Here is a 13,660-nt window from a genome sequence, read left to right on the forward strand (position 1 = left end):
CAGGCCCAGGCGCCCGGCAAGCGGAGCACTTGTCCTCAGACAGGCGTGTACGTGGCGTCAGTGTCACGCCCTGTGGAGCGGCCCAACCCGGAGGCACCCAGCGGCCCCTGCCCGGGCGGACGGGCCGATGCGCCGTATCCGCAGCAGAGCCCTGGGCCGCAGAACAAATCCTCAACACGCAGCAAGTGACAGGAGCAGCACAGAGCGCGTTCTGTGGGGCCCACGCACCACCTAGGAAGGCAAAGCACCCCAGCGGCCGGCAGGCCGGGGCCACTGGGGGAGGCCGGGACCTGGGTGCCCCGCCCCGGCGTGCTGACACATCAGAACGTGACACGGGCAGGGTCCCCGCGCCCAGGACAGTAACGAAGCTGCCCAAGTGAACACGAAGGCGGCGGGCCTGCGGGCACGGCCCACCAACAGCCTCCGCGGGCCGCTGGTCCAGCCTGTGCAGAGCTGTCATCTCCAGAGGAACCCCGGCTGACCCCCACCCCCGGGGAACCCGACCCCCGCTTCCAGCTGCCGAAGTGCAGGCCCATCCAACCACGTCCCACGACGCAGGACGATGCAAACCCTCACGTTGGCTCTGAGGCTCCGCACGACGCCCAAGCTGGGCCCTGCTGGCCCTGGACCGTCTCCCGGGCTGCCCCCCTCAGCACAGTCCCCTCCCTCTGCATCCCTCCCCCAGTCCAGGCGGACAGCAGGACCCTGGGTGTGCGCCCTGCCCTGGCCCCAGGAGCCCCACCCCACGACCACTGGACTGTGTCCTCACCGACCGCCCCTTGTCCACACTAAGACGCCAAAGGTGCCGTCAGAACACACCCGGCGCAAGATTATGTTTTGCCAAACATCTCTATGCCACGCAGACAACTGTGACATCGAAGTCTTAGATCAGCTTAGAAACCCTAGCGACAGGGAAAACACAGCAAGGCTAAAAACTGGGCATTAATGTTACCCAAGAAGCTCCAGGAAAAGGGGTAAATTCTCCACATTAAAATATATGTTCAACTACTAACAAAGAAAACAGGATGACGGCAGGAAAGAACTGGTTAAGGCCCAGGAGGCCACTAGACGTCCAGACGAGACAGAAAGGACGCTAAAAACAGGGTGTTTAGTCAAAGCGTCTTTGAGAAAGAGGGCAAACGCTACATTTTTTAAAAACTCTGTGCGTGCTGGTCATGGAGAAACATAATTTCTGCACGGTCTGCCCGGGTGCGCAGAGAATCTCTCCCGAGGACGGAGAGTGGTTCACACGTGTCCGAGGCGACAAAGCAGAGCAGCACGCCATTCCCGCGTGGGCACCGCCGCGAGGACTCAGGCAGTGAGGCCACGAAGCCCACAGGACCAGTGGGACGCGGGGCCCACGGCGCTGGGGGCGACACTACGTATTAACCCAGGACCTGGTTTCTCTAACTCTTCTTACTCGCGTCTCAGAAACAACCCAGAGACCTTCAACTTGGGAAACATGATTTTACTGAAAAGAAAAAAACAGGACAGACACACGGTCCCTTCTAAGCCGCGTCGGCCTGGCTGGCGGCTGCAGGAAGCAGGGAGCGCGGAGGCAGCGCCCACACAGCAGGATGGGCTGGGAGGAGGGGAGGAGCAGACACAGCTCATCCCAGAGCTGCGGCCTTGACACGCACCCTCCCCCACCAGAAGGCCGCCGAGACCTGCCCACGCCCCTTGTCCCTTTGGATTAGTTTGCGTTTTCTAGGGTTTTACATAAAAAGAATCCCGCACTAGGCACCCGGCCTCATCAGCAGGAAACACAAATTTCGGTCACATAAATTATATTTACTCTTAGTGGACTTTCCAAGGGGAAGAGAGAAAATTATGGAGGCTTTTCTGACATCGGCATCACAGGGAAATATTACATTTTTTGACAAACATTAGAAACTTACCTTATAACCAGGAAACAGTTAGCTCTGTTGCCAACAGCAAAGTAGTCCGCTGCGGTCAAAATGTCAATTCCATGGGGGAAAGTGCCCTAATCACAGAGTCAAGAGGAAGAAGAGCACAGAAATGACACAAGTAAGGGGAGGCCTTTCTAGGGGAACCACCGCCACACCCACACCCACACCCGCCCACGCCCACACCAGGCACGCTGGGGACCAACAGCACACAGCTCCCTGGCGGCCCATCTCATGCTGGACACTGCACTACTATAACGTGAACCACTCAAAAATATTTAATTTTTTTTTTCAAGCAACTCAAACGTTTTCAACTTTAAAATGTTTTAATAGACTCTCTTTACACCCACACCGTAAAAAATAAAAATAAAAAATCAGGTTTCAACAGTGAGGCCCATCTCGTTCGATGGGCATCCCAGACACTGCGTCTCTTTCAAGCAGGTTTGCAGGACCCTACGCGCAGGTGCGTCGGCGCCGCGTGTGCACTTCAAGTCTGCGTGTGACATTCTGGGAATTCTCACCAACACGCCAACACCACCCATCCCGTCGGGGAGCTTGCGTGCCCTCCCGAGTGTCCCTCTTTGCTTCGGTGGGTTCCCATCCTTCCTCTGCAACGTTCCCCCCGAGCCGCAGGACACTGCCACGGGCAGGGCTGGCACCCTGGCCCCCACCAGGCTCCACCTCCTTCAAAGTCCATGTCTCTTAGCCAGCTGCCCGGCTCCCCCACGCCCGTGCTGCATGCACGCTGCTCACAGGAAACATCGTGCAGGGGGGTGGGGAGGCTGAAGGGACACCCCCTGGAACACTGGCTCCTGGCTGGTCCTCCAAACCTAGACCGTGGTTAGAGGCCTTTCCTCTCCCTGATGGTCCATCCAACCTGAGTGTCCCCCCACCAAATGGGACACGGGAATGGCCCAGAGCCCCGAGCACTCTGCGCCTGGGACAGGCCTGGCTCTCCCCCAGCAGGCTGGAAGCCAGGGGTGGGGAGACGCCTCCTTCCCCTGGGCTCTGGGCTCTGACGCTGGGGTGTCCGGAGCCCCTCGGCTCAGCTTCCAGCGGGTTCCCTGGCTACGACGCCTGCCCACCTACCCCCTATGCTTCCAAGTTCCTTCCCGTCCAGCGCCCTCCTTGGCCCGAGCTGCACTCCTTCGGGAGCTCTCCACACTGGCGGCCCCAACACCCCAAAGCTTGTTCTCTTCGGAGGTGAGCCGTCTCTTCCTAGGGAGCCTCTATCATCTATGTGTCCAGGGGCCCCCCAGGTGGCACCAAGGACACTGGTCTCAGCCACCTTCGAGCCAGGGAAGAAAGGGAGAGACCCTGAGGAGACAGGTGCTGGAGGACAACGAAACAATCGCCACCCTGCAGGGAGCTGGGGAAGCCAGCCTGGACGGCCGCCCGGGGCCCATTCTGGGAGCACCTCCCACCAAGAACCACATGTCGTCTCCCCTGCAGAAGCAGGTCAGCCCTCACCCTGGCCCCTGGGAGCACAACAATGGAACCAGGAGACCGTGGACCCGCGTGCAGAAGGACCCTCACGGTGGGCACAGGGGGAACCTGCAGGCAGGCATTCTCCTCCCAAACACCCCAACGTCAAGTCTTCCTTCGCGGAGGCCTGCCCTTCCTCAAGGGGCTCCCCTTGGGGCCTGTAGCCTGACTTCTGACCCCCAAGTCCCAGACGCCTGTCACCATCTCCCCTTGTCCCCCACCCAGCCCCGTCTGCTGATGGCCTTGCCCACAGTGCACATCCCTCCACCCCAGTGCTTCTTCCTGGGGCTTTGACCAGAGCTCAGCTCAGTGTTCCCCCAACATGACCTGCTCCTGTCTACTCTTCCCCAGGCCAGCCACACGTCCCAGCGTGGCCACCGGCATACACGGTGTGAATGACCCAGTGACAAGGGCCACACCACCCAGCCAAGGCTGACCAGCCGGGAGAGGCTGGGGCCTGGGGGCACGACGGTGCTGGGGGGCAGAGAGAGGCCACAGGATCAGCGGCTTCCGGAAGCTGGCTCCGACACAACACAGCATGGGCAGGATCATGCCTCCGTCCCTCAGAAGCCGGGCTCCTCCTCCCACATCCCTCCTGCCCCACAGGCAACTGCTAAAATCGGGTGGCAACGCATAAGGCGCTGACCTGACATGGGTGTGCGTGAAATCACTTACACGTTTGGGTTTCCCATAAAACACAGCACTGTTTAAAACCTGTGTCAACTCTCCCCTGGATAACATCCCGAGTGGGTCTGTGACCAGACGGCACCGAGTCAACACAAGCTCATCCTAGGTAAATTCCATACCCACATCCGACAGTGCGAGGAGATACCAAGTCTGTAGCTTTCAGTATTTCTACTGCTAAAGTGACGGGAAGTTTTAGGAATGAAGATTTCAAGAAGTAGCCATACCTGTCTTCCCACATTCTCCTGGAAAGCGGCCTAAGGAGAAGAAGAACAAACAGAGCAGGTGAGTTAGGTTTGCACTTTGCTAAACATCAGGAGAGAAATTCAAAACAAATGCCATGCAGCACAAATGACCCATGGCTTTATTTTTTTAGATAAAAGTCTGCATTGATAGCCGATCAGAGCACCAAGGGTAGCTGTCATTCTGTCTCTAGGTCCTGGTGCTTTTTCAAACCACTAATCAAGTTTATAAAATCAGACACATCCTGAAAAGTGCCCTTTGGAAGTGGACGCTGAGCTGCTCGCAGAAGCCGAATCCAAGGCTCCAGACAGAGGCGTGAGAACAGAGTCCAACATGGAACCCTTGTCCTGGGAACTTGGAGCAGCAGCTCGCAACCCCACCCCACCCCCGGGGCCTGCCCCAGGGCCGTCACGGACAAGCCCCGCCGACACAGGCCCAGAGCTTGAAATATTCACTTAAACCCAATAAAGTGTCTTTAGGCGCTTACTGGACAAAACCCGTTGACTTCCCCAGTAGTTCCCGTCCCATGTCTCCGCCTGCCCTGGGACGTGTGACAGCCAGGCCAGGCCGTCTGAGTGGTGACAACAGGCAGCACCTCCTTCCCGTCCACCACCCAGCCGGTGCCCAGAGCCGGGCTCAGAAACCGGGGCGGCCCCGGGGGAGCAACCTGCCGGTGGACGCGGCCCCTTCCCCGGAGCCGAGCCTCTGGGGCCGGTTCCCGCTGCACGCACAGGGTGCCGCCAGGGAGCACACGCAGGGATGCGGAACGGACTGGAGAACCAGAGATCGCGGGCAGGTCCCACGGAGGATCAGAACCAGGGTCGTCCCCAGGCACCAGCAGAACGGGCTCCTCACCCACGGCCCTCCCGCGGCTTTCAAACCAGGAGAGAGACCCGATTTTCACTTGGTAGCATATTGGGCCTTTTGCAACAAATTTATTAAAGAAATTAAGAAACCAACCAAAAGGCAACGGAAATAAGATATAACGTCGATTTACGTAACAAGCAATATTTAGGAACACATTTACCAGTTTGATGACATCAAAAAGGCAAAAAATAAAAAATATTTTTTAAATTTAAAAAGCAAAAAATAATACAAGATTTATGTGGAAACACAGAGCCCTGGAACAGATGCAGCAGCCCTGAAGAAGAGGGGAAGGACCGCGGGCCCCAGCACGGGTGAGGTCAGCACGTGGGCGCAGAAGACAGGCACCACAGGGTGCAGCACGACAGAAAAGCAGAGAACCTCACCTCTAGGACGGAGGCCAGGCCCTGAATTCTGAGAGGGGGCACCAAACCACGACCCGTTTAAGAAAGAACTGACAAACGGGTCACACCAAACGTTAAGACTCCTGCTCTGGGGATCCCGGGGTGGCTCAGCGGTTTAGCCTCTGCCTTTGGCCCAGGGCGTGATCCTGGAGACCCGGGATCGAGTCCCACGTCGGGCTCCCTGCATGGAGCCTGCTTCTCCCTCTGCCTGTGTCTCTGCCTGTCTCTCTGTGTGGGACTATCATGAATAAATAAAATCTAAAAAAAAAAAAAAAAAAAAAAAAGACTCCTGCTCTGTGCAGCACCTTGTCCTGGGGACAGAAGCCACAGCCCGGGAGCAGGGCCCGCGGGCCACGCGCCAGCAAGGGCAGCACCTCGCTTCGGGAGCAGAACCACCCACAGTCAGCCCTGCACAGGCCAGCCAGTGAGGAAACAGGCCGAAGGCTCCAAGAGACGGTGCGCGGAAGTGAGGCACAGAACCATGGAGAGGTGCTCGCCACCAGAGGAAGGCAACAGGACGGCGCAGGAGGCGTCGCCGCACCCTGATAGGACCACGCAGCGACCCCACAGAGGCTGGCAGGGCCGCGGGGGACGGGATCCCCGACAGGCGGTGGGAAGGTGCAGCGGCGAGCCTCCACACGGGGCTACACGGGCACCCACCGTCCACCTGCCACGCCACTCCCGGCGTTAGGCCAAGAGAAAGAAATTATGTCCACGCAAAAGCCTGGACACGACTGTTCACGGCAACTTAAATTTTTTTTTTTTAAGATTTTATTTATTTACTCACGAGAGACCCAGAGAGAGGCAGAGACACAGGCAGAGGGAGAAGCAGGCTCCACCCTGGGAGCCCGATGAGGGACTCGATCCTGGGACCTCGGGGTCACGCCCTGAGCTGCCACCCCAGCTAGAGCCCAGGTGGACCCACGGGGAACCGCCAGCCCGAAGGGTCACTTGTGGCAGGACTTCCTCCTTGCAACATGGAGCGGAAAGGCAGCCAGTAGGACCACAGGGCCTGAGGGGCCGCACACCGTTCAGCTAACTGGGCTTCAAGGAGATTCCGTGTAACTGCGATGAACCAGGCCCCCGGCCCCCCCCCGGCCGCCGGCCCCCCAGCCCACCAGCCCCCCAGCCACTGGCTCCGCTCCAACAGAGCAGCAAGTACTGAACAGCTCCGTAAGGGTGAGCGGTTGCAGATTCGCTAATGTGCTGGTTACCCCGTAGGCCCCCTCCCGGCCTGCATGAGGACAGCAGCTCGAGGCCTGGTGGGGGCAGGGGGCCCCGGGTGGCTGGCAGTGCACAGGCCCAGGCCCTCCTGACCTCGGCCAGGAGCGCCCCTCACACCCCGGCACTGAGGGCATGAAACCTGAGCACAAATAAGCGCCGGAGGGGGCACAGCAAGCCTTGGTCTGAGCTCCACAGTAAGAGAACTCCACGTTGTCACCTCCTCGGTCCCAGGTGTCCAAGCGCGCTTCCAACACGTGCCTCTCTGACCCACAGCTTTCATTCAGAACCTGCTGGGTCGCCCGGCGTACCAGGATGACGCCCAACACAGAGAATCCCCTGCAAATTTTGAAGGATTATAGTCCTAACTTGAAAAACAAGAGGACTTCTGGGTTTTCTCACCTCTTTCTCGGGGTTTATAAAGGCAGCACTGCTTTAATTTTACCACTGCTTCCCATTAAAATGCTGGCTTTACAGTAAACAAAAAAAGAAAATGTAAAAGCTACTTTCTAACTCCAGATTTCACAAAAAATCATCATCGTGTTTGAAAGCATGAATATGTTCCTGGGTGACCATCAGGGCAGAGACGTGAAGGCCCCTCACGGAGTCACGGGACTCCTACTGACGCTCCAGAAACAGAACTGCATCAACACAGAGGAAACTAGCTCCGCTGGCAAACTTCCTCTGGAGAGAAAATTCTGAAGGGCCAGAGCCCAGGACCTCCTGTGTTACACTGTCTCAGGGTGCAGAGGGCAGGCAGGCACGTCCAGGGGCAGCGGACGCTCCGCCCGAGCTCCCGCACACGAGGCAGGGCCCGCGGCCAGGCACCTGTGCTGCCGGGGACACAGGACAGCGCACGGGGGAGCACCCGCGGCTGCACCTGACAACTCCCGACAGATAAGTCCCTTCACTAGAAAACACGCAGGCTACGGGAAGTGAGTTAGGAACGTGCTTGCAAAGAAACAAAACAGGCCCAGATGGGTTCACCAGTGATTCCCAGCAAACATTTGAAGTAGAAACAAAGTAAGAGCCAGCTTTATTTTTAGAGACTTTATTCATTTAAGAGAGCAAGTAGGGCAGCCCAGGGGGCGCTCAGCGGTTCAGCGCTGCCTTCAGCCCGGGGCGTGATCCTGGGGTCCTGGGATAGAGTCCCACGTCAGGCTCCCTGCATGGAGCCTGCTTCTCCCTCTGCCTGTGTGTCTCTGCCCCTCTCTCTCTCTCTGTCTCTCATGAATAAATAAAATCTTAAAAAAAAAAAAAAAAGAGAGAGAGAGAGAGAGAGAGAGAGCAAGCAAGAGCAAAAGCAAGAGCCCAGGAGCAGAGGGAGAGGGAGAAGCCCGACGACACGGGCTCCATCCCGGGACCCCAGGGTCATGATCTGAGCCACCCAGAACAATCTTTTAAGACTTCTTCTACAAAATACAAGAGGTAGAAACACTCGCAATTACCTCCGTGGGGCCAGATTACCCTGATTCCAAAGCCACACAGAAAGGTCCCTTACAAACAGACTGAAAACTCCGGCAAACTATGTGCAGCAGCACGTGAAAGAGGACAGGACAAGTGGGATTTCTCCTGGGAATGCAAGGTTGGCTCAATACCTGCAAAACTGATGAGCAGGACACAACATATTGACAGAAAAAAAGCACAAAATCACACAAGCATCTCACAATCAAACATCCACTCAGGATGTAATCAAACAACACAAAACCCTTCACAACAAGCCAGCAGAACCTCTCGACCTGCTAGAGCCTATTTACAAAGGCTTTCCAGTTGATAGTGAAAGCCGGCACATCCCCGGACGGACGCCAAGGCGGCCCCCACGGCCCCCACGTCGGCTCAGCACGGTGCCTGCCCCCCTGCACCAGCACACTTAGGCAAGAAAAATAAATAAAAGGCATCGAGACTGGAAAGGAAACAGTAAACTCTTCTTCAACTTTTCTTTTCCTCACAGATGACAAGATCCTGCACGTGGAGCCGTAAGGAGCCCACACGCACCAGGAGTGAGGTGAGGGCCCTGCCGTGCCCCACTGACCACCCCGCCTCAGAGCCGCCAGCCCCACAGGAACCGCAAGGAAACACCCAGGAACTGGGTCCCCCAGGCCCGCAGGTGGTGCCAGGGGCCCTGGGAAGCATGGCCTTGAAAACAGAACCCCAGGCGTGGGAACGGAAGACACAGCCGCGGCCGAGTTCCCCTCTCAGGGACTGGGCATGTGGGTCCCTCGCCTGGGTGGCCCCACCCCTGCCCCCACCTGCGCCAGGTACTTCCCTGGCTCCCAGCCACTCCAGCCTGCACCGTCCCAGCTTGAGTGTGACACGAACAATCCCCAAAGGTCTCCCCAGAGCAAGCGGGAGCAAGCCCAGCACGACACGGATCCTCCAAATCCCACATTCCCAGCAGACCCTCACCTGCCGAAGGCCGTCTGAGCGCACCTAAGTGTCCCGGCATCGAGTGGTAGCTGTCACCTCTGACCCAGCCTGACCCAAGGGGAGCTGCTGGCCTGCGCCCTCTCTCACCAGTCAGTCTCCTCCGCTGCCACACAGGGTGCTTGCTCTCAGTCCTTCTAGCAGACACCCCCTGCTCCTCCTCTGTCTCACCAACTCCCACGGGCTCCAGCTGGACCAGGCCGAGGGGCACAGATGCCTCGTCCGCCCTCCCTCCAGCACCTGAAGTGTGGCTGCTGCCCGTGGGGGACCTAGAATCAGCTTCAGCCCCCAAGTGTGTGGGCAGAGCCGTCTGGAGCAAGGCCCTCCTAGGCTCACCATCCTGTCCCACCTCTGGGCCGGGAAGACCTGGCTCCCCGTGGTACGGCGGGGGCCCCCAGGGCAAGGCAGGCAGCTCTCCCCACACCCCAGCTCAGGGCCGCCAATCCACCCAGAGGACACACTCAGGTCCCCTACGACACAGGGCTCACAGAATCCCTCCCAGGCCCCCGCGCCTCTCGGGCCAGACCCTCCTCCTGCAAAGACCAGAGCTCAGCCAGGACCAGGGCCCTCCTGGCTTCATCCCCTGGTCTCCCCCATCGTCCTCAGAGCACAGCCTTTCTGCCCATGTCCATCCCGCGCTTCCTGACACAGAGGCCCCTCCGCCACCAGGCTCGGCAGCTGAAGGCACGCCTGGTCCCTCAGCACCCACAGCAGCCCACGTGTGAGTCTGACCTACGCAACTGACCAAGAGCAACACAGCCCTGTGTGCGGCCGGGACACGGCCTGGCAGCCGTCGTGTCTGCCAGCATCTGCAGGAACCCCCGAAGCAGAGCTCGGGGCCACATCCCAGCTCCAGGGAGGAGCAGCGGGATGTCGTGTAGACTCCCGGTCAGTGCCCCTCGAAGCAACGGTGCAGTCTCCTGAAAGCTCTTCGCACACAGAATCTGCCCCGAGCATGACCAGGCCCAGGGGAGACACTGGCGTTTGAACGCAGAAAGGCCCGCTGGGGCCGCCAGGCACGTCGGTGAGGCCCCAGGCCCAGCACGCCCGCGTGGGGCTGAGCGGACCTCTGCTTGGCAACACGCCTCCTGAAGCTCTGAGGCACCTGCCCCACTGTCACGTTCGGGTCACACAGCTGGAACCCACGGTCTTCTCCTTGAGCCTGGTCGTCAGGCACTGTCTCGTCACCCACGAAGCTCAGATGGCGGCACTTCTCAGCCGGCGGTGCCGCATGTAATCCCGACCCGCCTCACAGGTTAAAGGGCAGCCCCTTCTCCCGGAAACTGGGAGGAGGCGTGCACTGGCGCTGCGCCCGTGGCTGCCCGGGCACCGCACCCGGCAGCGAGCAGGAGTGCGCGGCCTGCTGAGCAGAGAAGGGCACGGTCCGGACCCGCCCACACCATCAAGCAAAGGAACAAAACAGGAAAACTCACAGAGGCTGCTCTCCTGCAGTTTATGTTTCGGTCAAACACCGTGGCAATCACCAGGGCGCTGTGAAAAAGAGAGGAAAATAGTTAAAAGGAAGTCTGTAAAAGGACACAGACCCTGCCACATGACTGGGGAGCCAGTGTCTGCTCAGCGTCCCTGCACGGCGAGCTCCCAGCACTCCGGGGCCTGCCCCCCAGTCACCTGAGTGCCAGCAAGGTCACAGGGAGGACACCCGCCATACACAGGGGCCTCAGAGAGAACGTGCTCAGCCTGGGGGGGGTGGGCAACAGGCAGGGCTGGCATGGACATGGACACAGACCTCGGCACCCAGACCCCAAGATGCACGGTGACACGGGGCGTGCGCGGGCAGCCGGGGACACCTAGGCCCTCCCCCTTCTCGGAAACCCAACCAAGTGCAAAACACAGCTATCGGGGGGACGCCAAGTCCTCCAGATGCCATGCCCACCCCACCAACCACAACCACCTCGGCGAGAAGGAAGCCTCTCCAAGCTCATAACATTCATCAGACTTCGCTTAAACCCCTCTTCGTGAGATCATCGCGCTTAATTATCACTGATGAAGCAGAAAGCACTCATTTGACTCTGTGTGGCTTTATTAACAGAAAACAAAGGATTTGGGCAGAGGAGAGACGGCGCTGTTTCTAAGGATGACTCGAGAACCTGCAGCTCCCATCGGCCCAGAGAAAATGCCCTTAGAAAGGGGTATTTCGGACACACGGAGGCCACCTCCCAGCGACACGGCCCGTCAGCTGGGGCCTGACGCGACCCACTCCTATTTCTACATCTCCTCTTCCTCCTCCAAATATGTGGGTCGTCCCATCGGCACATCCACAGTTCCCGCTCGCCAGGCTGGACAGCAACCCGTGGGCCCGACAATCCCTCCAGCTGCCCCACGTCCGTCGGTGTCCCCCGCGCAGCTGTCGGGGTGCTGGGCCCTGCACCGTGCACCTGCCCCCCCGGCCAGCAGCAAGCAGTGCAGGAGGCAGGTGCCGCCGGGGGGGGCTGCCCCTCGTCACAGGGGCCCGAGGGACAGCCGCAGGCCCGGGCAGCCTCCAGAAGCCGGCGGGGGCCACGTTCTCCCGGAGCCTCCGGGGGACCCGCCCGGCCCACTCCCCGGTCCTAGCCCACCGAGGCCCGCATCCGACGAGCGCCCCTCCACCCTGTACCGAGAAACGCCCCCGCTAGGACGGCCCAGTGGGCAGCACCAATCACGGGGACCGGGTGAAGCTACCCACAGTCTGCCACACGGAAGGAGCGCGTCGGGTGTGTCTCAGAATCGGCAACACCAGGGCCCGGAACCAGTCTGGTGGTGGCCAGGGGTCGGGGCGGCTGACGACCAAGGGTAGGATGGGGGACTCGGGAAGACGCAGCCACGGTTTGGGACTCTACCTGTCTCAGCCAACTCGGAGTCTGCCAAACCCCGAACGGTACATGGCGGGAGGGAACCTGAGTGCCGCCACGGAAACGAGCCACTAGAAGGGGGGACCCCGACGGCCACGGGAACACGCCTGCCTTACACAGCAGCACGCAGAGGGCCAGCCCGGGGCCCTGGACGGGGCAGTGCTCCTCCCAGGCTGGGGTCTAGCAGCTCGCGGCCCCGCACACGGCGGAGGACTCGCGCGAGGAGCCCAAGAGCCGGGGGGCAGCCAGGTGGGCGGGGGGGGGGGGGGGGGGCAGCCGGCATCGCAGCGTCCACACGGACACGGGCACTTCGGCCAGAGGCGCCTGGGCTGGTGCCTCTGTACTGGATGGACTGAGAGCAGGGTCCAGGGCTCTGATCTCAGCACAAACCCCAGAAGCAGCTGACCTCAGGGCTGGGGCAAAGGAACAAAATACCAGTCTGGAGAATCTCGTCACCCTAGAAAACGGAAAAATATTCAAAGAAATAAAATTCTGAGTCCCGCTGAAAGGACACAGCAGCCAACATGAAACCACTGCCACGGCCAAAGGCAGAGCCATCTGAGCGGCACAACCAGCAAGCGTCAGACGACAGGCCCGAGGATAAATGATCCTGCCTGCGTCCAGACATCAGCAGACGATGCACGGGTAGAAAGGGGACAGGGAACCCCCTTTCCTTACAGGAGGAGAGCTGAGAGAGCCACTGCTGGCCACCGCGCGCCTCCGCAGGCAAGACCCACAGACGGGCAGACAGGTGCCCTCGGCGGCGGCCAGAGCGGGGACAGACGGGGACACACAGCAGCACAGAGGGAGGCCAGGGACCGAAGGCAGCCTCCCCGACGCGGGGTCTGGGGTCTGGGGTGGGCCCTGTGACCCTTTCCCGCGGCGGGCGGCTGGGGAAGGGCCCACGGGAGCCTCTCCTACTCTTCTAAAAACTCTAAGTCTCAAGTTGCTTCAGAATTAAAATTGTGAAAAGTAACTACACCTCCGAAGATTTCAGTGTCTGGGGTCCTTTCACGGGTGAAGCTAAAAATAAATTCGCCAAAACTCTTACCAGAGCTTATTCCCTTTCTCCTCTATACTCCTGACCACAAACTACACCCGAAATGAGATTTAAATAATACTGAGCTTAAAAGTGAAGAAAAGTCACCTCCTCCTTCACCTACTGGCTTCTGTTAATATTAGAAATATAAAAGTGATGGCCATGTGTTCATGTCATGTCTCAGTAACTAAAAATTACACAACTAACATTCTTTGGTTTAAGATTTTTTTTTTAAATCTTTATTTTTTTTTAATTTTTATTTATTTATGATAGTCACACAGAGAGAGAGAGAGAGGCAGAGACACAGGCAGAGGGAGAAGCAGGCTCCATGCACCGGGAGCCCGACGTGGGATTTGATCCCGGGTCTCCAGGATCGCGCCCTGGGCCAAAGGCAGGCGCCAAACCGCTGCGCCACCCAGGGATCCCTGGTTTAAGATTTTATTTATTCATGAGAGACACAGAGGGAGAGAGAGAGGCAGAGACACAGGCAGAGCGAGAATTAGGCTCCGTGCAGGGAGCCCGACGCGGGACTCGATCTCG

The 13,660-nt window shown here is 59.0% G+C and overlaps 1 protein-coding gene across 2 annotated transcripts in view; it reads right to left on the reverse strand.

Moving 5' to 3' along the window:
• The window catches only part of TBCD (tubulin folding cofactor D), a 139,944-nt gene that overhangs the window by 38,199 nt on the left and 88,085 nt on the right, over nucleotides 1-13,660 (reverse strand). For both annotated transcript variants that reach the window (XM_025468444.3, XM_025468443.3), the window contains 3 exons: nucleotides 10,666-10,723; nucleotides 4,304-4,333; nucleotides 1,899-1,984 (listed from right to left, as the gene is read on the reverse strand). In XM_025468444.3, the coding sequence (XP_025324229.1) occupies nucleotides 1,899-1,984; nucleotides 4,304-4,333; nucleotides 10,666-10,723 (174 nt within the window). The remainder of the gene's footprint in view (nucleotides 1-1,898; nucleotides 1,985-4,303; nucleotides 4,334-10,665; nucleotides 10,724-13,660) is intronic.

This window comes from Canis lupus, chromosome 9 (genome assembly GCF_003254725.2).
Source record: "Canis lupus dingo isolate Sandy chromosome 9, ASM325472v2, whole genome shotgun sequence".
Lineage (NCBI taxonomy): Eukaryota > Metazoa > Chordata > Mammalia > Carnivora > Canidae > Canis > Canis lupus.